Source organism: Pyrgilauda ruficollis, unplaced genomic scaffold (assembly GCF_017590135.1).
Source record: "Pyrgilauda ruficollis isolate IOZ18807 unplaced genomic scaffold, ASM1759013v1 scaffold200, whole genome shotgun sequence".
Classification (NCBI taxonomy): Eukaryota; Metazoa; Chordata; class Aves; order Passeriformes; family Passeridae; genus Pyrgilauda; species Pyrgilauda ruficollis.
In genome coordinates, this window is record NW_024519208.1 from 186,789 (window position 1) to 213,264 (window position 26,476).

The window sequence follows — 26,476 nt, forward strand, 5'->3', positions numbered from 1 at the left end:
TTTTACATCTCTGCTGGTGTGCCAGTCCTTTAGTATTCAGAGAATTTAATAATAACTTGTATTTATGAATCTAGGTGGAATAAAATAAGTCAAAATTGTTTTCACTTTAAAAAAAAGATAAATATTTTATCTAAACTATCAACAATACAAACTGGAGCTTTAAGCATTTCTTTTGCCTTTTTTTTTTCCTTTTTTTCCTTTTTTTTTAGTCAGATTCACAGTAATTGTTTGCTCTGTTGTTTAGGTCTTTTTTATGGTTTTTTTTTTTTTTTGTCCAGTAGTAAGAGTAGAAACCCCTGCACAGGCCAGGTGAGCACCTTTCAGTGGAAGCCGAGTGAAGTTGGTCCACGTTGTCCTTGCATAGGTCACATTGGGTTGAGGTAGAAATCCTAGTTACCTGCACAACAGGAGGAGAGGAAGAGACTCATCTAAATAAAAGGCAAAAATCTGCTGTGTTGTTAGATGTGTCAATCATTCCTACATTGCTCCAAGACCTCTTCAGATGAAGCAAATCTTGACCCAATCCCAATTAGAGGAAAGGAAGGATGTTCCAAGGGACGTGCGGCCCCTCCAAAAGCTGCAGTTTTTCAAGCTGTGGCTGTGTTGAACTCTGTCCTATGGGTCTGAAATCAAGTGAGGGGAAAAGAGTAAAAAAGGTATTTTCCCCCTCAGTACTTCACCTTTTTATAGTAAAAGTTAATCTGCTTTGAGTTTTGTTATTATTGTGGGGGAGGGACATTATGAATCCCAGAATGGTTCAGGCTGGGAGGGACCTCAGAGCCCATCCAGTGCCACCCCTGCCATGGCAGGGACACCTCCCACTGTCCCAGGCTGCTCCCAGCCCTGCCCAGCCTGGCCTTGGGCACTGCCAGGGATCCAGGGGCAGCCACAGCTGCTCTGGGCACCCTGTGCCAGGGCCTGCCCACCCTGCCAGGGAACAATTCCTGCCCAAGATCCCATCCAACCCTGCCTTCTGGCAGTGGCAGCCATTCCCTGTGTCCTGTCCCTCCAGGCCTTGTCCCCAGTCCCTCTGCAGCTCTCCTGGAGCCCCTTCAGGCCCTGCAAGGGGCTCTGAGCTCCCCTGGAGCCTTCTCCTCTCCAGGTGAGCACCTAGAGCTCTGGCTCCAGAGCAGAGAAGCAAAGCAGATTATTTCAGTTCCCAGTTCCTGCTTCCAGCCCTGGTTCCCCAAGGACTGAGCACATCTGAACACATTTCTGTCCTCACTGAGATCAAGGGCACTGCTCAAATACCTTGGCTTCAAGTCACAGGGCTTGGGATCACAACCACCTCTGGTACCATCAGTTCTGCTCCTGTGCTCCACAACCCAGCTTTGACACCCAGCTACTCTTTTCCAAGTCCCTTCTGTGCTTTGCCTCTATTTTCAGTATTTTTCAGTGACAAGGGACGGTCACACCTGATGGATCCTAGTCCAGCATGGTCTCATTTCCAGGTAATTCCAACAGAGACTCTCACACTGTCCTCACACACAGACCCCAAACTGACCCTCCCCATCATCCCCATCTTCTTTCATCTCCATCCTTTCTCTGTTTGGGGTTTTCCAAGCCCTCCTCTCTGCTGGCACACAAAGTGCTTCCTCAGCCTCCCTTTCCTGCAGGGAAGGACCTGGCAATACTTACGTGCCTCCCAAAAGCCTAACCAGGGGTTTGTGGTGTCTGAGGAGGAATTTGATGAGGAAGACACTACACACAATGCACAGAGGCTCTCTCAGGTATGTTGTAATCGAGTTTTATAAGCAGCAAAGTGTGTTCAACCACGTTTGTAGTTTTGGTACCAGTGGACAGCAACAATATCACAGACCTACAAGGAAAGCACGGAGCCAGCTCTGGGGCTGGACACGCTGGATGCACTTGGCAAGCACGAGTTGGTACAGCAGGATTGCCACAGAGTGTTTGATGAACCACAGGACCCAGCTCTGTGGTGGTACAGTTTATTCTAGAGACAGTTCAATAAATACCTGCTGCAGGAGAAATGCACACAGCCTCCAGAACCCTCCTCTCCTACAGCCTTTGTGGAGTGGAGCCCACTTCCCCCTGCACATTCCCTGTGCTCCCAGGGCTTGTGAGCAAAAATAAAACATCTGCTGGGGCTGTTCCTGCTGGCCCTGGCAGCAAGTCCAGCACAGGGAAGTGACAGGGGGTCACAGCCCTTCTCTGCTACCTGTGCTTGTGTTTCCAGTGATGCAGGGGACACTGACTGCACTGCAGGCCCAGGGAATTTGCTCTCCAAGCAAAGCTGAAGCTTATAACCTAGAGATTGTTAACTTTATGACTATTTAGAGCAGCTGTTGTTGACTGGCAGTTTTTACTGACCACCTATTGTCACACAGAGTCACAAAGAGGCACCTTTGGGCACCTCAATGCTACGGACAAGGACTGGTTTGGGATAAACAGGCTGTGCAAGAGGGGAGGGGGATCGGATGGGCAACATCCACTTCCAAAAACTGTATAAAACCACATGGAAAACAGACATTTCCTCCTGTTACTACCTCCAGAAAGAATCCTTTCTCTTTCTATGAAGAGACCTCAGCCTGAACATAACCCTGAGCCAGAGCAGAGTTACCCCTGTGAGCACTCCTTGTCGAGAAATCCTGACTCCCAGAACAGAGAGCACCAACACTTCCCATCCTCTGCCACCAGCTGATTTGCTCCCCACATTTTAGAGATTCCTCTCCCCATTTTAGAGGTTTCTCTCCCCCATTTTAGGGCCCATTTTCCCCGTTTCAGAGGTTCCTGTTTCACAGAGCCCGGCCCCGACCTCTCTCTGCAAAGGAAGAAGCGTCAGTGAGCATCTCGCACGCAAACTCCTCTGGTTTTGTGTCTGGCCTTACCTTACAAAACAAGAACTGTTAGCTAAGCAAGCTCTTTATCGTGGCTTAACCCCCGAAAGGTGCGAAGCATAAGGAGGCTGCATGCCAAGGGTCACCCACATAGCGGCCGTGCCAGCGGCGTTGGGCTGCGGGAGCACGCGGGGCAGGGGCGGGTGATGGACTGTAAAGGAGGGACGGGAGGGTTTGTGCTGGAGAGAAGCCAGTTTAAGAGACAAAGAAGAGTTAGGCTGGACAGGAGCAGAGGAGGAGGAGGGCAGGAACGTCTCGCCAGGAGGGATGGAGGGCAGGTTCTGCAGGAGAGCAGGCTCGGAGTTAGAAGCGAGTAAAGGAGGAGGGGGAGGCAAGGACACGTTAGGAGGGGGTGGAGGGGGATGGAAGACAGATTGCACTGGAGCTCTGTTGAGGTGCTGAGCAGGTCTAGTCTCACTAGATGTTACTAAATTAGAGGAAGAGGGTGGGAAGGATGAGGATGAGGTGCTGGCAACAGCCTGCAGAGGGTTTAAGCTTAGCACGGTGCTGCTAGAGACAGCACTGCTGCTGAAACTGGCTCCAAATTGATGAGGAGAGGAGGCAGAAGGCACCGCATGGTTAAAAATACCTGCAAACAGGAGAGAAAAACTCAGCTTCAACAGATGGGCTTTGTACAGTCTCAAGTGACAAGAGAAACAAAACAAAAAAGAAAAAAAAAAAGGAAACAAACAAACAAAAGCAAAATTATAATAGTTACAGCCCCATACAAAAATGTGCAGCGTGAGAAGGCAGCAAGCAATGAAGAGATAATGGTGCAGGCCAGGAGGTACAAAAGGTTCCACTTACCTTTCCTACTGCCAACCTCTAAATGCCACGAGGAAAAATGGTCAGACCCAAGAACTGTCAGTTCTATACCACACGGGCAGAGTTTTGATGAGATTAGAAGTGATCTTAGAGTTGCTTATCTGAAGACTCAAAGTGCTGCTCTTCCCTCCCCATCCTCCTGCTCCCCCACTTACAGGGCAGCAGAGGGGAGGTGTAATTCCAGCAAATCTACGTGCTGAGAGATGTGAGAGTTAGGATTTCCCGACATGGTGCCTGAATGATTATGGACAGGTAAGAAAAACTGCCCTAGACACTTAGAAATGGCAGGTTCAGCCTATCTTCTGGTCCTGCCAGTTTGTCCCCAGTGTGGGCACAGAAGCCAAGCCTGTGCAGAATCCCAGAAGTGCAAGGTGCATATGGCATTGCCCTTCCTGGCCAAGAAATGCTCTTCATGTCCATTCAAGATCAGAATGCTACAGAAATCCCAACACCAGCTCCTCTGATGTTCTGCTCCTCCTGGATCATGCTAAATCCATTCAAGGCCTAAACTCAACCTTTACTCAAGTTGACAAGTTAGAGATCCTTAACATGGTACCAGGACAAGTCAAATCTGTTACCTGCAGGCAGACCTAAGTTGGTTCCAACACAGCAACATCTGAACAAGCAAACATTATCAATCACAAAGTCTGGGTGTATTGTTTCATTAAGGTGGTACAACAAGCTCATCTAGCAGACAAAGCTCATGAGATTTCACTGTAGGGAACTGAAATCATCCTAGCAATTCCAAGAGAGAGAAAGAGAGAGAGAGAGGAGACTGGTTATGTGGGACAGATCTGCTTTGCATCCTGTAGAAATGAAAGGGTTTCACCCCTGGAGAGGCAGTGTCAGACTTTCCTTTAGGCCCTGTCTTATACCAGAGAAAGAGTTCTGCCTACCTCCAACTGCTCCACCTGTAACCCCAGGAGAGAAGTTCCCCATAGTGTGAGAGTTAGTCAGTCTGGTTGCAGCTGATGACACGTGGACCAGACTGGCAGCAGCTGGCATTGAATTAAATAAGGACTGCAATACTGAGGAATTTGTCACCGAGTTGAGGTTTGCTTGCAAGGCCATGGGGCCGAGGGGGAACTGCGATCCAGTGGTCAGAGTGTTGAGGAAAGGATGGTGCGTCGGGACAGACGGTGCTGGGTTCCCTGCTGAGGAAACAGCAGTAGAAAGGCTTTTACCATTCAGAAGGCCACCAGACGAAACAGCAGCAGAAATGAAAAGGTTGTGGCCGTTTTTAAACTCCACATCTCGGTCCCTTCCCTTGCCGACCTTTCCGTTGTGCTGCACAGAGTTTTTCTCCACAGCCCCCCCCGCTCGGGCGCTCAGCTCGCTGAGCTCCTTGCCCTTCACCCCCGGCCGGCTCAGCTCTTCTCCCTTGGTGCCCAGACCTTCCAGCTGCCTCTTGTTCAGGAACAGGTTGGTGTCTGACACCCCCAGGTCCTTGCCTCGCTGCGAGGGGAAGCCCAGGGAGCAGTTGGGAGCCGAGCCATCCCCAGCTTTGTGTGGAAGAGCAGCGCTGTCCATGAAGCCGTGCAGGCCCAGCTCGGAGGACAGGCCCCCGTTGTAGCTGAAGCCATTGGGGGGGTTTGTGCCAGGGCTCAGCCCATCCGAGGGCACTGCCAGGCTCTTCCTGGGGTGTCCTGGGACCTTGGTGTCCATGGGCAGCCCGTCCTCGGAGGGAGGCCTGAAGGCAAACAGGGAGTTCTGGCTCAGAGCTGACACGGCCTGCAAGGGGCTGTCTGTGGTTTTGGTCAGGTTGATGTCAGATATCGGTGAAAAAGTCGATTTCCATTTGCTGCTGTTCATGTTCTCGTTGCTTTGTGCTTGTTTCCTCCCCGATATGCTGCCACCTGGTTGGGGGGGGAAGGTTTGTAAATGTCAGTAAACAGCATTCACTCAGTCTGCCCCGTGAGAACAGGGTTTTATAGAATCACAGAGTCCTTAGGGCTGGAAAAGACCTTTAAGATCATAAAGTCCAAACATCAACCAGCACCACCACCATGGTTATCACTAAACCATGTCTCCAAGTATCCCATCCATTGGTTTTCTGAACACTTCCAGGGATGGTGACTCCACTATTGCCCTGGGCAGCCCCTTCCAATGCCTGACCACCCTTTCAGTGAAGAAATTCTCACAATATCCAATCTAAACCTCCCCTGGCACAGCTTGAGGCCATTTCTTCCTGTCTTGTCCCTTGTTTCCTGGGAGCAGAGCCTGATTCCCCCTGGCTGTCCCGTCCTCTCAGGGAGCTGTAGAGAGTGAGGACTCCCTGAGCCTTCTTTTCTCCAGGCTGAGCTCCCCCAGCTCCCTCAGCTGCTCCTGGTGATCCAGACCCTTCTCTGAACAGCACCCACATTTTTTATCCTTCAAAACCCACCTTTAATCAGCCTGTAATTCTATTTCTGAACCAAAGGCAGAAATACTTGTGAAGTCATCTAAAAGTCCTTGAAAATCAGTTTAACACTCTGGAAAAGTCTGAGAATACTGATCTGCTTTGTCCCCCTATATCTGTACTACAGATCCCTCCTCAAACCCTGAGTCAGTGAAAAAACTGGTCAGATCTTTGCTGACCTGTGACTACAGAAAGAAGTGAGCCAAAATCTGTAATTAGCAGCCACCTGGCTTAATGATGATAAAGAATAACATTTGGTCTAGCAGCAAAGAGAAACATCCCACTGACTGTCAGCTTCACCCATCCCCAGGCCCAGCCATTGCCACAAACAATTCCCATTCCTCACACGTACCATTTTCAACAGTCTTCTGTGGAGATTTGCTTTCCAATGATATTGTTGCAATTTTCCTCTCAATTCTAGTGGGAAAATAGAAAGGTTATAGCAAACCTGTAGCAAACCTTCTGTTGCACATTTCCCATCACAATCTATACTACTCATGATCAGGTCTTATCAAATGAGAGAGTATAAAAAACCAATTCAGTCCCACAGTTTTGTGTCACTAAAGAAATTTATAAACATCCAAAAAACCCACCACAAACTTTAGGCAGGAGCTCTTACAGAATTACTGCTCTTTGACAGGATTAGTGCACGCTCAGAGAACTTTGTTGTTTTCTTTCAAAACAAGAAGCAGAGACACATTACTATAGTGGTTATTTCTCTCAGAACCATAGGATGGTTTGGGTTGGGAGGGACCTCAAAGCCCATCCAGTGCCACCCCTGCCATGGCAGGGACACCTCCCACTGTCCCATGGTGTTCCTAACCCTGTCCAGCCTGGCCTTGGCACTGCCAGGGATCCAGGGGCAGCCACAGCTGCTCTGGGCACCCTGTGCCAGGACCCTCCCAGGCTCCTGCCATCCTTGGGCTGAGCCCCCTCCTGATTCCTGCTGAATCGAGGGGAGGAGAGGGGCAAACCAGGCTGGTTTTGGGGCTGCCAGCAGGACTTGGGGCCCAGGAGATGCAGCTGAGGTGGGGGTGGTGGCTGGCACATGTCACTGTGTCCTTACACATCAGCCCAGCCCCTGTCCCTGCACAGCCACCCCAACAAGCCCACCCTGAGCACCCCTGGCAGCGCTGTCCAAACGCTCCTGGAGCTCTGGCAGCCTTGGGGCTGGGACCATTCCCTGGGCAGCCTGGGCAGTGCCAGCACCCTCGGGGGCAGGAACCTTTCCCTGAGCTCCATGCCAAGCCCTGGCACAGCTCCAGCCCTTCCTGGCCTCCTGTCCCTGTCCCAGAGCAGAGCTCAGCCCCTGCCCCTCTGCCTCCCCTGGGGAGGAGCTGCAGCCCCCGAGGAGTCTTCCCTCAGTCTCCTCCATTTCTCAGTCATCTCTCCAGCAGTTATCTCCAAGGCCAGACCCTGCCAGCCTTGTAAACACAGCAGCAGCAACAGCAGGTTCCCACATTCTACTGGCTGAATACCTTCCCTGTTCACAGCTTCAGCCACATAAGAGGTCTGGGATAATGGGATGGGCCTTCAAGCAAGGAGAACAAAGAGGCTTTAAACCCACCCCTCCTGCTGAGAGCAGTGTTATCAGCCCTGAGAGAAACCCTACCCTGAAACTGTGCCTGTGCATTCACCTGCTGCTATTGTGCTCATCCTCAGAGCCCTGCTCGTCATCCGATGTCAGGGGGGAGTAATGGACACCGTTGCTCTGAACGAGGGGCTTCTCTTTTTTCAGCACTGGGGGCTGGTCATTGTCCTGGTAAGGAACAGGAGAGTTCTTCAGGGAGTTTTCAGGAGAGGAAATGGCTGTTATTTCTAAGGGCTGGTTAATGTTATTGACCTGGGTGAGAAGGAAAGAAAGCAGTTACACATGAGAGTATCCCTGGAAAAGCAGCTTGTTAAGGATTTTAATGCAGGTTTAACTTGCTCTGGGACATCAAACAGCTGCTTGTTTAGCACTGCTGCTATCTTCCACCTCCTGCATCAGAACCTGGGGTGAAAGCTTAAATGTAACTTGGAAAAATAGCTAATTTTCATTCATTGATTTTATGTTTGACATCAGAAATGACGACCTGGGATAAACCTTTTCTTCTCAAAATACACTGCAGGATCACATGCACATAACTCTCTAGCTGGCTTCATTAGCAAGAATGCCATATGCTTCTGGCACTCCTCTGCTGTTTAGTCAATCTTAGCTTAAACTATTTTCAAAATATTGAATCTACAGCCTCAAAAATCAACTTCACTGCAGAAACAAGCTCTTTGTCATGAGGGAAGAGATTATTTTTAATTTTTAATGCTCTGACAGCAAAGAGCTCTTTGAAGACGTTCTGCTTATACACAAACTGTTCACCAACTTAGTGAAAACAAGAAGCAGCAGAATTGCTGCAAAGAACCTTCATGGCAACTCCATGGGAGCTCCAGCCTGGGAGCCTGGAGCTTATCCCTTGTGGAATCTTCTGATTCCTTTCCCCTCAGGAAATCCCCAGAGCCTTGCCTTGGAGACACTTATCATAGTCTTTCCATAGTCTTACCATGGAGTTTACCCCACCTGGACGGACAGAAAAGACTTCCCCATGGAGTCTTGCCCAACATTGATCCATCCCAGTTCCTTTCCCCCTATGTCCCAACTTCCCCTGGTTTCTCCTTTCCCTGTTTCCTCCTTGGTTGTAGTACCCCTGCTGGCCAGCCCCATCTTCCCTGAAAGCCAAAGCCCTTTGCCCTGCCCTTTGTGCAGCCCCTGTACCCCCCCCACTCAAACGTTGTGCAGAGCACAGGGTTTGTCTTTTGTCTCTGGTTTCCCATTGGCATGCTGAAATAAACCTCACTGGAACTGACTATATGTTATAGATACCCATTGTAATATTGGCTTTTCACAAATATTAAAATGGATTTTATATGTGTGATATTAAAGTAACTGTGTTATAAAGATATAGTTTTTATTGCTATTATTAATTAAGCTTAGACATAGCAGTGAAATAGCTGAGAAAAGTGTGCTTGTGTTAAAATGCCTGCTTGGATGGGATAATATCCAATGAACACACGCTGAGGACACCTGTACAGATCTGACAACCATCAGCACTGTCTGAAGACAATATGGACCAAGGCCCAAACTGGAAGTGATAAAGAGAAGGAACCAAAAACCACAGCCAAGAAACACACATGCTCTAAAAAGGAGGACCCAAGGAGAGGCCATGTAAAATAGTTCCTGGGATATGTAAACTCGTTTATGTATATGCATAAGGGTCTATGAATATGCAACAGGCTGATGTAAGGAAAAAGGTGTTTAAGGGGTATCCCCAAAGGCTGAGTGCAAGATGCACCTGGCCATAATAACCTTTGCTCTATGGTCCTTGTCTCCTGTTGTCCTTTACTAAATGCCTTAAATTTTCACAGAACAGTGCAGGTGTTTTTCACAGGCTGAAAACCCTTCCTTTATTAAACTTCTTAAATTTTCACAGAACAGTGCAGGTGTTTTTCACACCATACAAAAGGCCCTTCTGCCTCTCTTTGCTGAGCTAGCCATGGTGAGTGTGGTGTGTGTGGACTTGCCTGCCTTGCCTGAATGCTCACCCAAGCAGCTTTTCCACAGGAGATGCTCACTGGGGAACCAGTAACAGCAACCACCCTCCAACCCACACTGCAACCCTGACTCCAAGAGCTGTCCCAAAGCCCAGCTCGTGCCCTTACCATGGAGTTGATATTGAGGGGTGACCCCGAGGGCTGCGTGAAGAGCCCGGCCACGGAGGGCAGGGGTTTGCGTTTCGGGGAGACGGCGGCGTTCCCGCTGGCATTCCCAGTGTTGGATCTCTTCCGCCGGCCCCGCTTCTTCCCGTCCTGCCCGTGGGCCTGGCCGCCCTCCGGCCGGGCGCTGCCGGGCACGGGGCTGTGCTTGCTGGAAGGGGATTGTTTTACATGTCCTGTATTAGGAGAGATTGTAAAGATGATTCTCCTCTTGGCCTCGTTCTCAGGATCTGAAAACGCTGCATCACACTGCAGGTCCCCCTTTGTTCCTTCGGCAAAGATCTTCTGAGCCTCTGCACTCTGCAGTCCCCCTGCCAGGCTCTGGGCCGGGCCACTTAAGCGGGGGCTCGAGTGCTGCTGAGCAGGGGAGTTCTGCCCAGAGTTCCTCATCATTAGCAAAGGATGTTGTGGAGTGGAACTCCGAGACCCTACAGAGTTAAAGAGACTCCCAGAGTCGTCCAGAGCTGCCTGATCAACACTATGGTTAAGATGGGCTGGGCTGTTTGTAAGATTTCCATTGACTGCCACGGAGCCAGAAGAGTAAGAAAAACCTGTTGAGAGGGAAAGTATAGATCATTGCTGGGGCTGAGCGAGAGAGAGGTCACTGAGTACAGGGCTGGGAGGGCCACGAGGGATTCCAGCTCTGCCTGGAGAACAGCCAGTGGCCCTGGATTACATGGGAAACACAGGGCTGCTTTTCCACAGGGCAGTGAGAACGTGGCTCTCTGGGTGCTGAGGTGCCAGCTGGGGGTTAGGGACTTCCACTGCTCTCTTGCCAGTTCAGGAAAATTCACTGCTATATGGAGGTACCCACAGAACACGTGCTCCTCCCAGTTTTACATGGAATTTGAGTTTAAGCTTTGTTTGAACTATTACCCCTTTTGAAATCAGGGCTCCTCTACTCTCAACTCCTTCCTTTCATCAAGGAAATGGATGGCCAGACTCAGTCCTTCCCTTCCCCAAAAAGAGAAGGACTTTGCCATCCACACAGCCCACCTCCTCCAAATTCAACAAAAGGCTGGGACTTAGGGAGTGACAGGGGACCTTCAAAGACATAGTGGCAGAAAAATTCCACAAGGAAGGAACTTTGGGATGGGAATTCAGTGTTTGTCATGGGGTATCATAAATGGGTTTAGGGCTCTAGGATGGCCTGGGCTCTCTAAATGAAAAGGGCAGAAGGGAACAACATGGTAATGGTTTAAAACAAGTTTTTTTTTAAATACTTCATTTGATTTATAGATAAATGCAGCCAAGCCCTTTGCAAAACAGATACTGAAACAACCCAAGCCCCTCGGGGTGGTAAACACTGAGAACAAAAGCACTCTTTGGTGATGGATCAGCTGCAGAACCTACTTTTCCTGGCCCAGAATAGCTAAAGACCATGATTTCCACGGATGAGTGAGTCAGAAGCAATGTCTGCACCTAAAGGGATCCCCATCCTCTCCCACTTGAGCTTTTCCCACCCAGGTTGTTGTGCCTTTACAGCTGCTCACGAGGCACCTCCACAACGTGTCCCAAAAAATTCACTCTGCTATTTAAAGACCCTGTAAAATACAACTTTTAGAGCCAGATCACCAGCTCAGGACCCAGCTGTGTCACCAGCTGCAGACACTCTGCAGGTCACCACTGCAGGTACCAGCTTCAACACTCTGCAGGTATGCCACACTGTAAATCTGTGGGAATATCTGGATCCCCACAGAATTCACAGCAGCAATTGTTTCTTTATAAGTAAAGGCACATCAATCCAACCCTTTATGCCAGATGCACCCAAGCTGGAGACACATCAGAGCATCATCCATGAGTTTCTGTCTCACCCACAGTTATCCAGCACTCCAGGGCCTGCAGCACCTGGCAACAAGTGCTTGGAAAACTCAGCTGGGTGCATTTGGGTGCTGCCCAACAGAGGAGCAGCTGTGCACAGGTGAGGCTGTTACCTGAGGTAGCCAAAGCCAGAGGCTTGTTTCCAGCAGCATTGCTTATGCCATTATGAGAACTAGCACCAATCTGCTTTTCAAGTGTCGATGAGTCTCTGCTCTGGTGAACTGGGCTGGGTGTGCTTCTCTGGGGAGAGAAAAAGGCATTTCAGGAAACAGCATCAGAAATCTCCAGCTTAAACCAAATTCACATGCATTAGTACATCTGCCTGGGAAGTAGCTCTGCTTCCTGTCTGCCCCAGATTCAGCTTGTTTTGAGAAAAGCATGGATCAGCACGTTATGGGCCCAAAAAATGTAGTGATGAATTATACTGCAGTAGTATCTCACACACAGCAGGCACCATGCAGAGAGGGAGGCTCCTCATCACAGGATATTCAGACTCAGGACAGCTCTGCCAGGAGCAGGAATGGCTCAGCCCACTACTGCAGCAGGGAGGAGACTGATGGTTGTATCATGTCCCCAGGCCTGTGCTCACAAAGCTCCCCAAAACAACCCCAAGGGGAACATGGAGTGCATCAGGCCATGTTCTCTGGGCCATTCTCTGAGGATGTTCTCCAAAACATGGAAAACACCTGTGAAATGGCAGCCTGAACAAACAGGGAGGTGCCACCCAGGGCTGACATTGCCCTAAGGACACCCAGAGCTGAGCAGACTCTGGTTCTGCTAAAGCCAGAAGTCTTCAGCTGGAAAAATGCTATGGATTTAATTCTGTGAAACAACTCCAGCTTTCCCAATATGGGAGTGAAAGACAAGCCATGGATGGATTCTAACTCAGAACTCTCAGGAAAAGCAGCAAATGCTTCTCAGCTCTCTGCTGCAGCAGTGCTGTGACAAACTGGTGGGAGAAACTGGACCAGGCCTTTTTGAACTCAGAGAGGCAGGGACTTGTCACATCTCCAAAAGAGATGGTCCCAGAAGCTTTCTGCTACAGAGCAGTCACTCACATGTGAGGTATCCCAGCCCCAAGGGGCTGTTCAAGCTCACCCTGCACACGTGTGAGGAGAAAAGGCAGTTTTGAGGTGACTGAGACAGACGAATTCTCTCCCAGGTTCCTGCAGAAAGCAGGGCTAAGAACTAATTGACACATGCAATTCTCTGCTTCCACTGCCACAAACTCTCAGGCTTTTCACCCAGACAGACATTCCAGACTAGGCTCTCCTGAGGCATTTACTTTACTTTCCTTCCTGGCTGAACCCCCCTCCACCCCACAGAGAAAGGAGAGGAAAAATCTACAGGATCCAAGAGCCAAGAGGATGCATCCCCCAGCAGCCTCCCCCGAGGAGCAGACCTCCAGGATGAGCAGCCCATGGAGGATCCTGGGGCACAGCACCCCATTCCTGCCCACTGGGATTTCAGTTAGGGATGGAAAGTGTTGACAATCCCTTACTCACCACCTTCTCAACACGGCTAGGTAGGACTACGCTGGCCAGAGGGATACTAACAGGGAGTTTATTGGGCTGCACTGTGCTCAGAGGAATACTGATAGGGAGGCTGGTGATAGTTTCTCCATTACTCACAGAGGTTCTCTCTCTCAAAACCTGTAAAAGAGAAAGAGAAAGCAAAGTTCTTACACAGGATATTGAAAAGGTTTTTAAGGTAATGATAACCTGCTTGTTTCTTTGTGTGTGTCATTCCCCCACTCCTTTTTTTTTAAGGAATTTTTTAAGGATTGATTGCACATCAGACAGGGCAGGCGTGGAGCAGCTTGGTTACCAGCACCAGGCTCCTGGGACAGCAACATCCCACAGCACAGAAATGGGTAAATTAAGGCCACTGCTGGCCCCCAGCATCGGGAAAAGGAAGCCTTAGGCAAGCTCATTTCCCTGTGTTTTGCTTAGAGCTCTGTGAAAAGCACTCAGATGTCAGATTTTGTATCTTGAGGCCCTCTGTAGCAACCAGATGCATTTCCATGGCAACCTGCTACTGCAGGGCACCTGCTGCTCTGTGAGCCCCAATATGCTCCATGGCTGCACCAATTACATGGACCATATTTTTTACTCTTTATTTTTATAACTGTGAAAGAGCCTCCTTTCCCAGTTCAAGCAGACACGTGCCAGATCAAACAGCATTCCCACTGCATTACTGGTGCTCAGAAAGGAGCACATCTTTCTCTCCCTCTGACCAGCTCTGATTTATTGCATCACATCAACTGTATTTTCTATCATTTCCCATGCCTAGCTGGTCACAGAAAGCAGCATTCCTGCATTTTCCAGCCTGGCCAACCCTGCATTTTCCAGGCCATTCCTGCATTTTCCAGCCTGGCCAACCCTGCATTTTCCAGGCCATTCCTGCATTTTCCAGCCTGGCCAACCCTGCATTTTCCAGGCCATTCCTGCATTTTCCAGCCTGGCCAACCCACCCTTTGTTGCCCCAGGATCAGCCCTGAGCAGCAGCAGATCCTTTACCTTCTCTCCTGCACTGGGTAAGGCTGCGGGGGAGGAGGGCCGAGTTTCCTGAGGACTCAGCTTTATGCCATTTGCAATTCCAGGGCTTGGATATGTAAGGCCATTCTCTTTGACATGCTCAGCTCTGGAAGAGAAAGGTACAATTGTGAGGATGCAAAAGCCAGTGACAAGGAATTCCTGAACCACACTCAAGGCACTGTCCCACCTTATTTACCCCATCAGCTCTCACTGTTCATTTCTGTGAAACAAAACTTTTTAAACCAGATCAACCTCCACTTTGAAAAATATCTTTTCCCAATCTAAATTACCAGTGCCATTAACACCAGCCACTACATGTTGCAGTAAGGTAGAAAATTATAAAGAAAGGGCTGCTCTCCTGGAATCAGTGGCTGGCCTTGTCAGGCTGGCACTTTGCAAGTTCCCATGTGAAAGCAATCCTGGTGTGAGCAGTTTATTAGCATAACAATCTATTCCTGGGTGAAAAACAACCAGCACCTGTATAAATTGTTTTTAGATTGAATAATGAAAACTATCTCTCGCAAACAACTTTTCCTGCACATACACACAAGGGGTTTGAATGACCAATTAATACAGGGTAACAACTTGTTACTAACTAAAATAATTGGCAAGAAAACCACTAACCAATTGGAGTCACACACAAGGTCTGTATAAAAATGTATAAAACTGTATAAAAACAAGTTATGTGGATGAAGAAGGAGCTTTTCCACCATGAAGAAAATGGAGTCCATGTGATTTATTCTGATATCTACCCTCCCTCCCCACCCCTCTCACCTCTGTATCTCATTAGCTGTGGCTTTTCCATTGATGCCGTGGTCCTGATTCAAGTGTCTGCGCAGGGCGATTTTAGCAGGGGAGAACCTGGTGTAATCAGGGAGGGCCAGGCTCGTCACCTTGTCTGCCTTCTGCCTGCTGCTGTGGCTGGGGGTGCAGGGCACGATGTCTTGGTCCAGGTGGGAGTTGGGGTACTGGGGGGTGTTCTGCTTGGACGAGGGCCGGCTGAAGGCGTGCTGCAGCTCGTAGGGGGTGGCGTGGCCGTTCATGGACAGCTCGGGGCTCATGCCATTGATGTGGGGCATGGGGAACTTGGAGCACTCCAGCTCCAGCTGGAACCTGCCCTGCTCAGCCTCGGGGTCACGGCTCAGGTGGCTTTTGCTGTGCAGCTGCACTGACAGGGGCTCCTCTGAGGGCGTGTAGGACTTGAGCTGCAGCAGCTCCTGCTGCCGCTGACTCTTCTCGAGTTCCACTATGCTGATCTTTAAATGAAGAGGAAAACAAAAATTAAAGACTACACCTAATAATTCTATCACATTATGGAGTTTTGCTTCCAAATTCTTCTAAGTAAAGGTGTCTCTGCTTCTGGGAACAATGCAGAACAAAGGATCCTAAAGTATGAGAGAAAATTTCTGCTCTGAGCTTAAGACCAAAAGGCCCAGGTGAGGGAAGTGGCTCAGAGACCCTGAGAAAGAACACTTCAGATCTTAAAAGCAAAAGGAAAATATCTCCAACTTAGAAAAAGAGCATGGAGTACCTCAGTACAGCACAGTCACTCTGTGCCAAGGCATCCAGCAAAAGGCTGGAATAGCTCTGGAGCCAATCTCACAGGGAAAGAAAAGCTCTTCACACAAAGGAGTTCAATTTCTTGTCACTATGAGAAATGTCACTCTGGGGGAAATGATTCCCACCCCATCCCTGGACGTGTCCAAGGCCAGGCTGGATGGGGCTTGGAGTGACCTGGAATGGTGGAAGGTGTCCCTGCACATGGCAGGGGTGGAATGAGATGAGCTTTAAGGTCTCTTCCAACCCAAACCAGTCTGGGACCCTGTGATTCCTGAACTGAGACATCAGAGCACATATGAAAATCATTAGCTTGTGATTTTTAATTATATGCAATGATAAACCATGATTCCTCCTTCCACAGATCACCAAGGAATCAGGTCATGGTATCTATTGCCTTTACAAGTTATCCACATCCTTCTTTACTAAAATCCTCTAATAGAAAGCTCAGTCTCTGGGGGAATAAATAAAGAATAAATAAAAAAGCAGCACCTGGCTCATCCTTTCCCATCATATTTAGTGTAACACCAATAACTGGCCCATTGCCCAAGAGCTACCCCAAACTGGTGACTCTGCACTTGTTTCTTGCTCTCTACCTGCAGTTCCAAACAGTGCTTTTGCTTCTCAGAAATCTGATTCTTCAAGGCCTGCTTCTCTTTCAGCAAGTTCTCCAGTGACAGCGTTGACCAATCCAGCTTCAGTTCCTCACACCGAGCCTTCAGCTGCAGGGACACACAGGGACGGGGACAAAGAGGTCAGAACACAGCTCTCAACTCTGCACATCACCTGGGGTCCCAGCTGAAAGCAGGAACTTTGCACTGAATGTGCAAGAACCCCTTAACCCACTGAGTCCTCCCAGCTTTGTGCTAGGGAGTGTGGCAGGAGGTGGCCTGGCTCTTTCTAAAATAATGTTATCACCCACCCTCACTGCTTCCATATCCAGATATTCCCCTCATCTGCCTCCTGAGGAGGCTCAGCCTGGAGAAAAGGAGGCTCAGGGGGACCTTGTGGCTCTGCACAACTCCCTGACAGGAGGGGACAGCCGGGGGGGTCGGGCTCTGCTCCAGGGAACAGGGACAGGAGGAGAGGGAACGGCCTCAGGCTAGGCCAGGGGAGGTTTAGATGGATAAAATTTCCTCACTGAAGGGTGGTCAGGCATTGGCACAGGTTGCCAATGGTGGTGGGGTCCCCACCCCCGGAAGTGTTCAAACAACAAGTGGCTGTGACACTTGAGGACCTGGTGCTTTGGTGACCATGGTGGAGGTGCTGCTTGATGGTTGGACTCCAGGATCTTACAGGTCTTTTTCCACATTACCAGTTCCACGACTCTCTAAGTTTGAGTTACCAAGATGAGCACCACAGAGCAAGCCCTGCACAAACTCCCTGCCCATCCAGATCCAGACCCAGTGACAACCAGAACTGTTTGGGGACATAGCTGAGGCCAGAGCCAGCTGCCACCTCAGGATTTGCTATGGGGTAAATCAAAGGTAAAAAAGGACTCCCTGCAGGTTTCCCCCCATCACCCTCTGTTTCAAAGGACCCTGAGCAGCTGGGTGATGTTTCAGCCCCATCTTGTGCCCTGTGCTCAGCCCAAGGGCAGCATCCCCTGTTCCCAGCCCAGGGACTGCACCCACCAGCTGCAAGCTCTGGTTCCTGAGTTCACTGTTGTCCTTCTCCAGCTGTTTTGTCTGTTCTTTCAGCTGCTGGTTGTGAGCAGAGATTTCCTTCTGAGCCTGGATCAGGTCGTTGTACGTCAGAGCTTTAACTCCCAGCTAGAAGGTGAAGGGTGAGATCTGTCAATGAGGTCCTGACACACAGTTCCTGGTGGCTGTCCCATTCCCAAGAGACACTGAGGACATCTACAGAACACTGCAGCTCTCAGGACCTCCCCCAGCATCCTCCAAGGCACTCTGTGGCTGCTGGGGCATAATGAGGAGGGACACAAGGACCTTAGAGCTGCTGTTCCACCCCTTCAAGCATAAAACTGGCATTTAGGCTTTGCCAGCCAACAGAACTCCCTGTGGAGAATCCCCACATTTTCCTCCTGTGCTCCTGAGCTAGGTTGGCAGCACAGAGTTTGTTTGAGCAGCAGAGGATGAATCCTCCACCAAACCCCACCTGGCTGTGGTTTGTCCCCTTCCTTGGGCAGCGAGCACACAATAATTCCAAAAATAAACACAAAACATCACCAGAGAGTGACACAGATTGGGCCTTTCTGAGCCTGATCTCCTGCAAAGCAGGGGCTGAAGAGCTGAGACTGCTCTGGTCTCACTTAGCTGGACCAGAAACGTTTGCATGCAGCTGGCTCAGAAACATCCCCCCAGCACAGAGGTACCTCATCGAGCTTCTGCTGGAACAGGCGTTTGATTTCCTCTTTCTGGGCCTGGCAGTGGGTGAACAACTGCTGGGCTGTCCCCAGCAGCTGAGCATTCTTCTCCTGGAAGAGGGAAAAACCACACTTTTAGTACCAGCAGCAGCATGGGCCATCTCAAGGAGATTTGTGGAGCACTTTAGAGTGAACCTGGAGGCAGGAGAGTTCATCCAGCCCTGTCCCAGACTCCTGAGAGCCTGGATTTGTTGGGATGTGATACTGGTGGAGTTAAGTCAGCTGAAAAGAGCTTTTTTCCTCCTGTATGGTAAAATACAATCAAGACAGTCTTAGAAACTCATTTTTATCCTCCGAGTGCATCGTGAAGCAGCAGCAATAATCACACCCCACAGAGCAGAAATAGAACTGGAAAAGATTATCTGCATGAAATCTGCTCCCAAACAGGGAACTGGCTCTAAATCCCCAGAGCCCCAGCTCAGAGTTTCCCTGTCCAGTACTCATGGAACAGATGCAGTAAATGAAAATACACTGGGGGGAGGCAGGAACAAAGTCCTAAATAAGCCAAACCAGCTTTCCTACTTGTGCCACCATTATTTCAACAGTTCACCTCAGGCACTCACAGCAACTCCCTGCCCAGAACATTCCTTAACCAGGTCCCTGCTCCCTCAGTCCATGGCCATGCACAGCAAAGGGCAGGACAGGGCTGGCTGAAGAGCCTCATCTTCCCAGCCCCAAATGCAGGATTAGTGCAGCAAGCACAGGGAGCTTTGGGATTATCCTGTTCTCCACCTTGTGCTGCTGAGGCAAAGCAGGGATTGCACAGACTGAGCCACTGCTCCAGGAAAAGTGGGGAACAGGGGCAAAAAGCACCTTGATCCTTTCCAACCTTAATAATTCCATGACTGATCTTCCAAGCAGGGAAGCAGCTGTGCTGGAAATTGCCCACATGCAGGAAAACACAGACCTGGCTTGGGAAAACAGTCCCTGCAATGCTAAAGGGGCTGCTCTGGGGGATGCTGGAAAATCAGTTTTGTTTTCAACACCAGGCATTTCATTCAGCCTTCCCAGGCACTGCAGGGGCTGACAGCTCCATCTAAGGGCACACTGGGAAGCAGCAGCTGATTTCAAAATCATTGTTACAGAGAGATTTTTATTGCACTTGAAAACCTTCCTGTACGAGGGAGTTACTGAATAGCCCCTCACCCAGCCAAGTTCTGCCTGTGTCAGGTTTAATTTGCCATGTAACACTCCATAAAAATATTTTCATACTGAATTCCTCATTTTAACATTTAAAAGTGTGGAGCAGCTGTTGGACACCATCACCAAGTGATGACTTTTCCACACCCCTGATTCGTTCTCTGTGCAGGGCACAACCTTGCACACCATCATTTCATTTGTGCAGAAGACAAGTTCACTTCATGCTGACTTTCCTGACAAGTGCAGAACAAGCAGAAAAATCTGCTGCTTAAGGAAAAAGATGAAAGTTCTAAGTGCTGATTGACTGCAAAAGCAAATGGAAATAAGCACAGAAAAAGTGGTTTCCATGAACACCAGACCAGAACCAACCACTTCTCAGTAAGGCATGGGGTGGCCAAAGTTAATCTCTCTCCTCTGGAGAGTTCCCAGTGTGGAAAACACAATACAAAAGACCTGTGGCTTTCTTCTGACACTCTCACAAAGACTACAGAGTAAAGGAAAGCTTCCACAGGGAGTGCCAAAAGCTGGACCTGGACAGAATTCCAGACTGGTTTGGGTTGGAGGGGTTCTCAAAAGCCCATCCAGTGCCACCCCTGCCATGGCAGGGACACTTTCCACACCTTCCAAGGACTGGATCCTTGGGCACTGCCAGGGATCCAGGGGCAGCCACAGCTGCTCTGGGCACCCTGTGCCAGGGCCTGCCCACCCTGCCAGGGAACAATTCCTGCCCAAGATCCCATCCAGCCCTGCCCTCTGGCAGTGGCAGCCATTCCCTGTGTCCTGTCCCTCCAGGCCTTGTCCCCAGTCCCTCTGCAGCTCTCCTGGAGCCCCTTCAGGCCCTGCAAGGTTTTAAGTGGAAGTTCAAGTTTAATTCTGAGCATTATGGGGAAAGCTCCTCCACAGAAATAGCAGAACAGACTCATCAAGGGTAATTAATACATCAATGAAATCATTCATCACTGAGACAAAGCAAGGCAAGGAGGTGTTCAGGCAGGAGATCTCCTCCCTCTGCTGGTGGCTCCATGGCAGACAAACATCCCAGTGCACAGCCCCAGGACCCTCCTTGCCTTTCCACGTTTTCCTGTCCATGATTTGAGACATTTACACTTGGCCCATCAGTGCAATCCAACCCATTCTGATATCAACACCAAAGATGCTCTGCTAAATCCCCACAACCAGTGATGACACTTTGGGTTGCTGAATCCAAGTTCTATGAACTGTGGTTTATGGAATCCTGGAATTGGTTTGGGCTGGGAGGCACCCATCCCTAGAAGTGTCCAAGGCCAGGTTGGACAGGGCTTGGAGCAGCCTGGGACAGTGGAAGATGTCCCTGCCATGGCAGGGGTGACACTGGATGGGCTGTGAGACCTCTCCCAACCCAAAGCACTCCAGGATTCTGTGATTTTAAGTCACTATTGCAGGTGTCAGAGGGAACAGGGGAGGTGCAGCTCTCTCATTGTGCAGACTTAAACACATAAAAAATGAGTTTAGCAACAAAATCCCCTGGCAGTTGTTCAGCCTAAGCAGGACTGGTGCAATTGCACACAATTCCCATCTCCAGCACTCTTCCCCACATCCAAGGAACTTCAGAGTCTAGTAATTTTGTTTAGAAATATTAAAAAGTGAGACCCACCTTTTCCTGCTCCAGTAACTGTTGCAGGCTTGCTTTGTACTGAGGAGTTTTCATGTATGCCATGAACTGCATGTACTGGATCTTAAATGAGTCTGCAAAATAAATCAGATGAGGAATTTTAGCAGGGGCAAATGCCATGCCCCTCTCTGCCCCCATTTCCCCCCTGGCCACCTCTCCTCACTTGTCTCTCCCTTGCTTTTGATTTGGACTCCAAGTCAGATTAAACCATGAAAAATGGAAATAAAATAATAAATAAATAGATAAAATAAAAATAAATCAGATGAGGAGTTTCAGCAGGGGTAAATGGCATGCCCCTGTTTGACCCCATTTCCTCCCTGGCCACCTCTCCTCACTTCTCTCACCTTTGCTTTTGATTTAGACTCAAAGTCAGACTAAATAATTAAGAATGGAAATAGAATAATAAATAAAAATAAATAGATAAAATAAAAATAAATCAGATGAGGAATTTCAACAGGGTAAATGCCATGCCCCTGTCTGCCCCCATTTCCTCCCTGGCCAGCTCCTCTCACTTTTCTCTCCCTTGCTGTTGATTTGGACTCAAAGTCAGACTAAGCCATTGAGGATGGATTTAGGAACATGCTGAAAATGCCTCTCCTGGCACAAAAGGAACTCTTGAATCCATCAGGATCCATCCATGGGTTGACCCCATCCACCCTGCCTTAAACATTCCTCAAAATCACTCCTTTGCCACAAAACATCCCTCCAAAAAAAAAAAAAAAATCCCCCTTTTGCCACAAAATATCCCTCAAAATCACTCTGTTGCCACAAAATGTCCCTCAAAAATCACTATTTTGCCACAAAATATCCCTCAAAATCACTCTTTTGCCACAAAATGTCCCTCAAAATCACTCTTTTGTCATAAAATATCCTTCAAAAATTACTCTTTGGCCACAAAATAGCCCTTAAAATTACTCTTTTGCCTTAAAAAAAAAAAAAAATCACTCTTTTTGCCACAAAATATCCCTTTAAATCACTCTTTTTCTCTCTCTTCCCCAAGGAATCAGCTGTGACTGGCACAGCAGCAGGAGAGCCCAAGGTAAGGACACCTCTGATGCCCTTGGTCCCCAGGCAGGACCCCTCTGCCACATTCCCAGAGCATCCTGGACTGGCTCCTGCCCAATGCCAAACGCCAGAAACATCTGGGAGGGGACAGGCAGCAGAAGATAAAACAAAAAAAAACCTCCAGGTTTTTCCTTAAATCAGCTCCTGCATTTTCCAACCACACCTTTGTGAGCTCAGCCTCTCAGACAGGACCTCATTTATGGGCTCTGAGCTCAGCAGAGGAATTGGAGTGGTGTTCCCCAGGATTAAGAGAATGGTTTCATTTCAAATAAAGCTATTTCTGACTGTTCCTGCTCAGTCCAGGCTCGCTGCCTGTTGTGCCAAAGGAGAGCTGAAACAACAGCAGAGAGCAAATGTAGAGTGAAACACCAAGTTCAGCAGGAGGGGGGGACTCGTGGAGATACCAAAGGATGTGGGGCAGGCAGGGGAAGGTGGGGAGGAGAGAATCCCCCTCCTGCCATATGCAAAACCCCAAAGGGGGGGTGGGCAGGCCTTACCTAGCAGCTTCTGTAGTGCAGGGGGGGTGGGTGTCACCAGGAGCTGGTTGGACGAATGCCGTTGCACTTTAGGAGGTAGTTGGTAAAATGGGCTATGAGGTGACTTGTAGGCATCTGGAGAGACACAAACACAACCTCAGGTCAGCACCCAGTGTTTGGGAAAAGGACAGGAGCTTTATCACGGAAAACATGGCACAGAGTCCTGGAATTGGTTTGGTTTGGGAGGGACCATCCCTGGCAGTGCCCAAGGCTGACTTGGACAGGGCTGGGAGCAGCCTGGGACAGTGGGAGGTGTCCCTGCCATGGCAGTGCTGGCACTGGATGGGCTTTGAGGTCTCTTCCAAGACAAACCATCCTGGGATTCTGTGATTCTAAGTCACCATTGCCAGTGGGGCATAGAGAGAGATTTGTAATGAGATCCAGCAGCTTAGTCCATCAACACAGAGCTCCAAACACATCCACACACTGCTCCAAAGTGTTTGGAAGAGTCTCTGTGATCCATCCCAAGAGCAGCAGCTCAGAGAAGGCAACAGCCCCAGCTCCTGGCTGAGCAACCACAGACAGATCCCACCCCCAGCCCCATCAATACATTAATCACCATCAATCACCATTAATCCCACCCCCAAACCATCAGTACATCAATGCCATCACCATTAACACATTAATCACCATCAATTCATTAATCCCACCCACATCCCCCTTAACACATCCATCACCATCAATCCCATCACCACCACCACCACCACCTCAAGGGCAGCTCTGCTCTGGTGGCAACAAGGGAGTCATGCCAAAAAACCCTACGCAACCTGGCAACAAAGGAAAAACCAGCACATCCAGAGCCTCAGAGACTTATCCAGGCTCCTCCACACCCCTGCACTCACCCTGAGGAGAGGATGAAGATGTCTGGGAGACAGTCTGAGCATGCAGAAGTTCTAGTGCAGTTTGGTTCTTCTTGGTCTTGCGCTCAGTGCTCGCCGTGTTCATTTTCTTGGGGCGCCCTCGTTTCCTCCCTGCCATTTTCCTGCCTTTCTTACTCAGCTTCTTCTTCCTGGCCTTGGAGGGAGATGGCTTTTTAACAGAATTTGCTGCAGCTTTTTCTTCTTCAGCACCAGAATCCTGGGAGATTTTGAAAAAAAATGGTCATATATCATATCAGAAATAATGTTTCTAAAAAGAAACTGATGCATTGTAGACATTGTGGACTTGCTTGGAATAAGAGTTGTTCCCAAGGGGTTGAGCTCATTCTCTTCTGGACTTATTCATTGTGGGAAATGGATTTATAGAAAATTTTTAAAATTTGACAGAAGGCTTACAGAGTGTGTATCTGTATGTAAACTGTGAAATAAGAAATGCTGACTTAGAAGTGCCATGGAATAGGACAGACATTGTTGAGAGAGAAATTGAACTAGAAATAAGTTTCAATGGATGGCCTTGCAAATAAGCCTGGATACTTTGGAGAAATAGAACTATGAAAGATGCATTGTGGTAGGACCCTCGAGGGGTAATTTTAGATGATTGGCTTTGAGGCATTTACAGCATGGTGTGGCAAAGGCTGATAGGTCAAGAAACACTTATAATGTACTGTAATTAGGAAATAGTTAATTTCTGATTGTGATGGTGTGAATTATAACATCTGTATTGTCTCACCCTTCACATGAGACTGAAAATAGTTTTTAAAGCACCTCTCAGTTGCCCCATCCCTAAGTCAGAAAAAAGTCTAATCCAACAATTCATTAAAGAAAAGAAAATGCTGAGGGAGGGGAACTTCAGGCAGGGCTGGATGGGATCTTGGGCAGGAATTGTGCCCTGGCAGGGTGGGCAGGCCCTGGCACAGGGTGCCCAGAGCAGCTGTGGCTGCCCCTGGATCCCTGGCAGTGCCCAAGGCCAGGCTGGACAGGGCTTGGAGCAGCCTGGGACAGTGGGAGGTGTCCCTGCCATGGCAGGGGTGGCACTGGATGGGCTCTGAGGTCCCTTCCAGCCAAACTGTTCTGTGATTCTGTTAAATCTGTACCTGCTGTCTAACAAAAGCTGACTATTCATCCTTCCCTGACTACATTCTTCAACTGAATTTCACTCAAAGCTCAGAGCACAATCAATACTTTATATTTTTGGCCATGAACAGGCAGCACATTTCTCACAGCATTACCCAAGAAAGGAAATGAGTCTTTGCAGAAGACTCAGCACACTCTGAACTCCATTCAGTGGGCTGTGACTCAGGGACAGCTCTGCAAACTCCTGCTGGATGCAAGCGAGGGTGGACAACCAGCTATTCATCTTGCAACACCTTTTTTTTTTCTTCCAGAATTAGTGGTGCAACTCCCAAGAGCAGCTTTTATTAACTCACTCCATCATATTTTTGGGCACAGCAACAGCTCCAGAGTAGAACCTTCCCACAGAGCCAGGCTCCTCCTGACTCAGAGCATGAGCTCAGGCACAGGAAGCACTCAGCACCCAGAACTGCAGGATGCTCACCTTGTTTTCCTGGACCTTCGTTGGAGTCGTTGTGTTACTTTTGTTTTCTCTTTGTTGACGACGTCTAGCTGCCTCTTGTTCCTCCTGGGGAGGAGGGAGGGGACATTTCACCATTTGCTCATGTATTTATCACTTTTTAATACAGATCATCTTCTTTCCCAGCTTCGTTTTCCACAAGAAAAGGGAACAAACTCCCTCTTGCCTCAGGCCACACTCAGGTGTGAACAAATCCTTTTCCACCTCCAGAGGGGATTAAATCTCAACCTCTTCCCATATTCTCCCCTCCCAGCCCCATCCTGTTGTATCAGGTTTCCTTTTAAATATTTTGGGGGTTTATTACTATTATTGTTATTATTTATAATATCATATTAATATTATATTAATACTGTATTAATATTGTACTAATATCATTAATATTATTACTAAGTGTTGCTGTTATTATTGTAATTATTATCATTTAATATATATCATATGTAAATAATATGGTAAAATATATATAAAATATACTATATATACACGTTATTATGATTAAATAACAATGACAATAATACTAATACTACTGACAATTAGTAGTAATGACAATTAGTAATAATACTAATACTACTAATAATAATTTAAAATTATAATGATAATAATAATAAACATTTCAATAGCTTCCCCACATCCCCAACATTTCATGGTGACACTTAAAAAATCTTCCATGACTGGAAATGGTAAAGCCATTAATCATCATCTCATTCAACTTCAGCCAAGTTTATTGAGGTGACTAATCAAAAACCAAAGCAGCAACTTTTCAGGCTGATTTTCTCCCAGGCTGACAGGAAATTTCCCTGTTCAGAGAAAATCTCTTTTTCACTCAGAAAAAGAACAAAAGTTCTTTCAGACAGGAAATTTCCAGGAGTTCAGTGAAAGCCTTTCCTGCACCTTCCAGGTGAGGTTTAATCTGCAGAAGATTTCTGGCAATTCCAACATCCCTTTGATTTAAGCACATTATCAACCAAAACAGTGGCAGGTTTAAGTGTGAAAAGCAGGGAAGGTCAGAAGTACCCTGTTTTTTTTGGTTTTTTTTGGTTTTTTTTTCTCTAAGAAGTATTTTTTGCCCCAAATTTGAGTGGAGCAATCTGAAACAATTCCCCTTCAGAGCCCCCATGGGTCTGTTCTCATACAGAGCCAGTCAGCCTAAGGATGAACATTCACCTGAAATTTTAAATTAAGTGGCTTCACTTAATTCTCTTCCTGGGAATCCATTGATTATTTCAGGTTAACACAGCCCTGCACAGTCCCAAAAACTCCCTGGCATTTTAATTCCACATGTAACAGCCCAGACTGCAGCAAATGACAACTCACTCTGTGCCTCCAATGGCACATCCCAAAAGGAACATTTCAGAGCATTGTTCAGCTTCATTTCAGGAGCTGAGCACTGGGACAGATTCAAACCATCATTCCCTTCTTTAATTCCAGTTCTTTAATGAAGAAATAGCTCATTACAGACCTCCAGTGCAAGGTAAAAGCACCTTGGGGC

General features: G+C 48.4%; 1 protein-coding gene across 10 annotated transcripts in view; it reads right to left on the reverse strand.

The window, feature by feature from the left end:
* DOT1L (DOT1 like histone lysine methyltransferase) overlaps positions 1 to 26,476 on the reverse strand; it is a 72,171-nt gene continuing 45,695 nt past the window's right edge. For 3 of the 10 annotated variants that reach the window (XM_041467150.1, XM_041467148.1, XM_041467152.1), the window contains 16 exons: positions 24,955 to 25,038; positions 23,364 to 23,598; positions 22,483 to 22,596; positions 20,903 to 20,994; positions 18,079 to 18,180; positions 17,378 to 17,515; positions 16,340 to 16,465; positions 14,961 to 15,442; positions 14,169 to 14,292; positions 13,155 to 13,301; positions 11,763 to 11,889; positions 9,775 to 10,379; positions 7,719 to 7,924; positions 6,434 to 6,498; positions 4,580 to 5,539; positions 1,734 to 3,447 (listed from right to left, as the gene is read on the reverse strand). In XM_041467150.1, the coding sequence (XP_041323084.1) occupies positions 2,885 to 3,447; positions 4,580 to 5,539; positions 6,434 to 6,498; positions 7,719 to 7,924; positions 9,775 to 10,379; positions 11,763 to 11,889; positions 13,155 to 13,301; positions 14,169 to 14,292; positions 14,961 to 15,442; positions 16,340 to 16,465; positions 17,378 to 17,515; positions 18,079 to 18,180; positions 20,903 to 20,994; positions 22,483 to 22,596; positions 23,364 to 23,598; positions 24,955 to 25,038 (4,170 nt within the window). In that variant the 3' untranslated portion in view covers positions 1,734 to 2,884. Of the gene's footprint in view, positions 398 to 1,733; positions 3,448 to 4,314; positions 5,540 to 6,433; positions 6,499 to 7,718; positions 7,925 to 9,774; positions 10,380 to 11,762; positions 11,890 to 13,154; positions 13,302 to 14,168; positions 14,293 to 14,960; positions 15,443 to 16,339; positions 16,466 to 17,377; positions 17,516 to 18,078; positions 18,181 to 20,902; positions 20,995 to 22,482; positions 22,597 to 23,363; positions 23,599 to 24,954; positions 25,039 to 26,476 lie in introns of those variants that run through there. The other 7 variants (XM_041467149.1, XM_041467153.1, XM_041467156.1 and 4 more) reach the window with 7 other exon arrangements.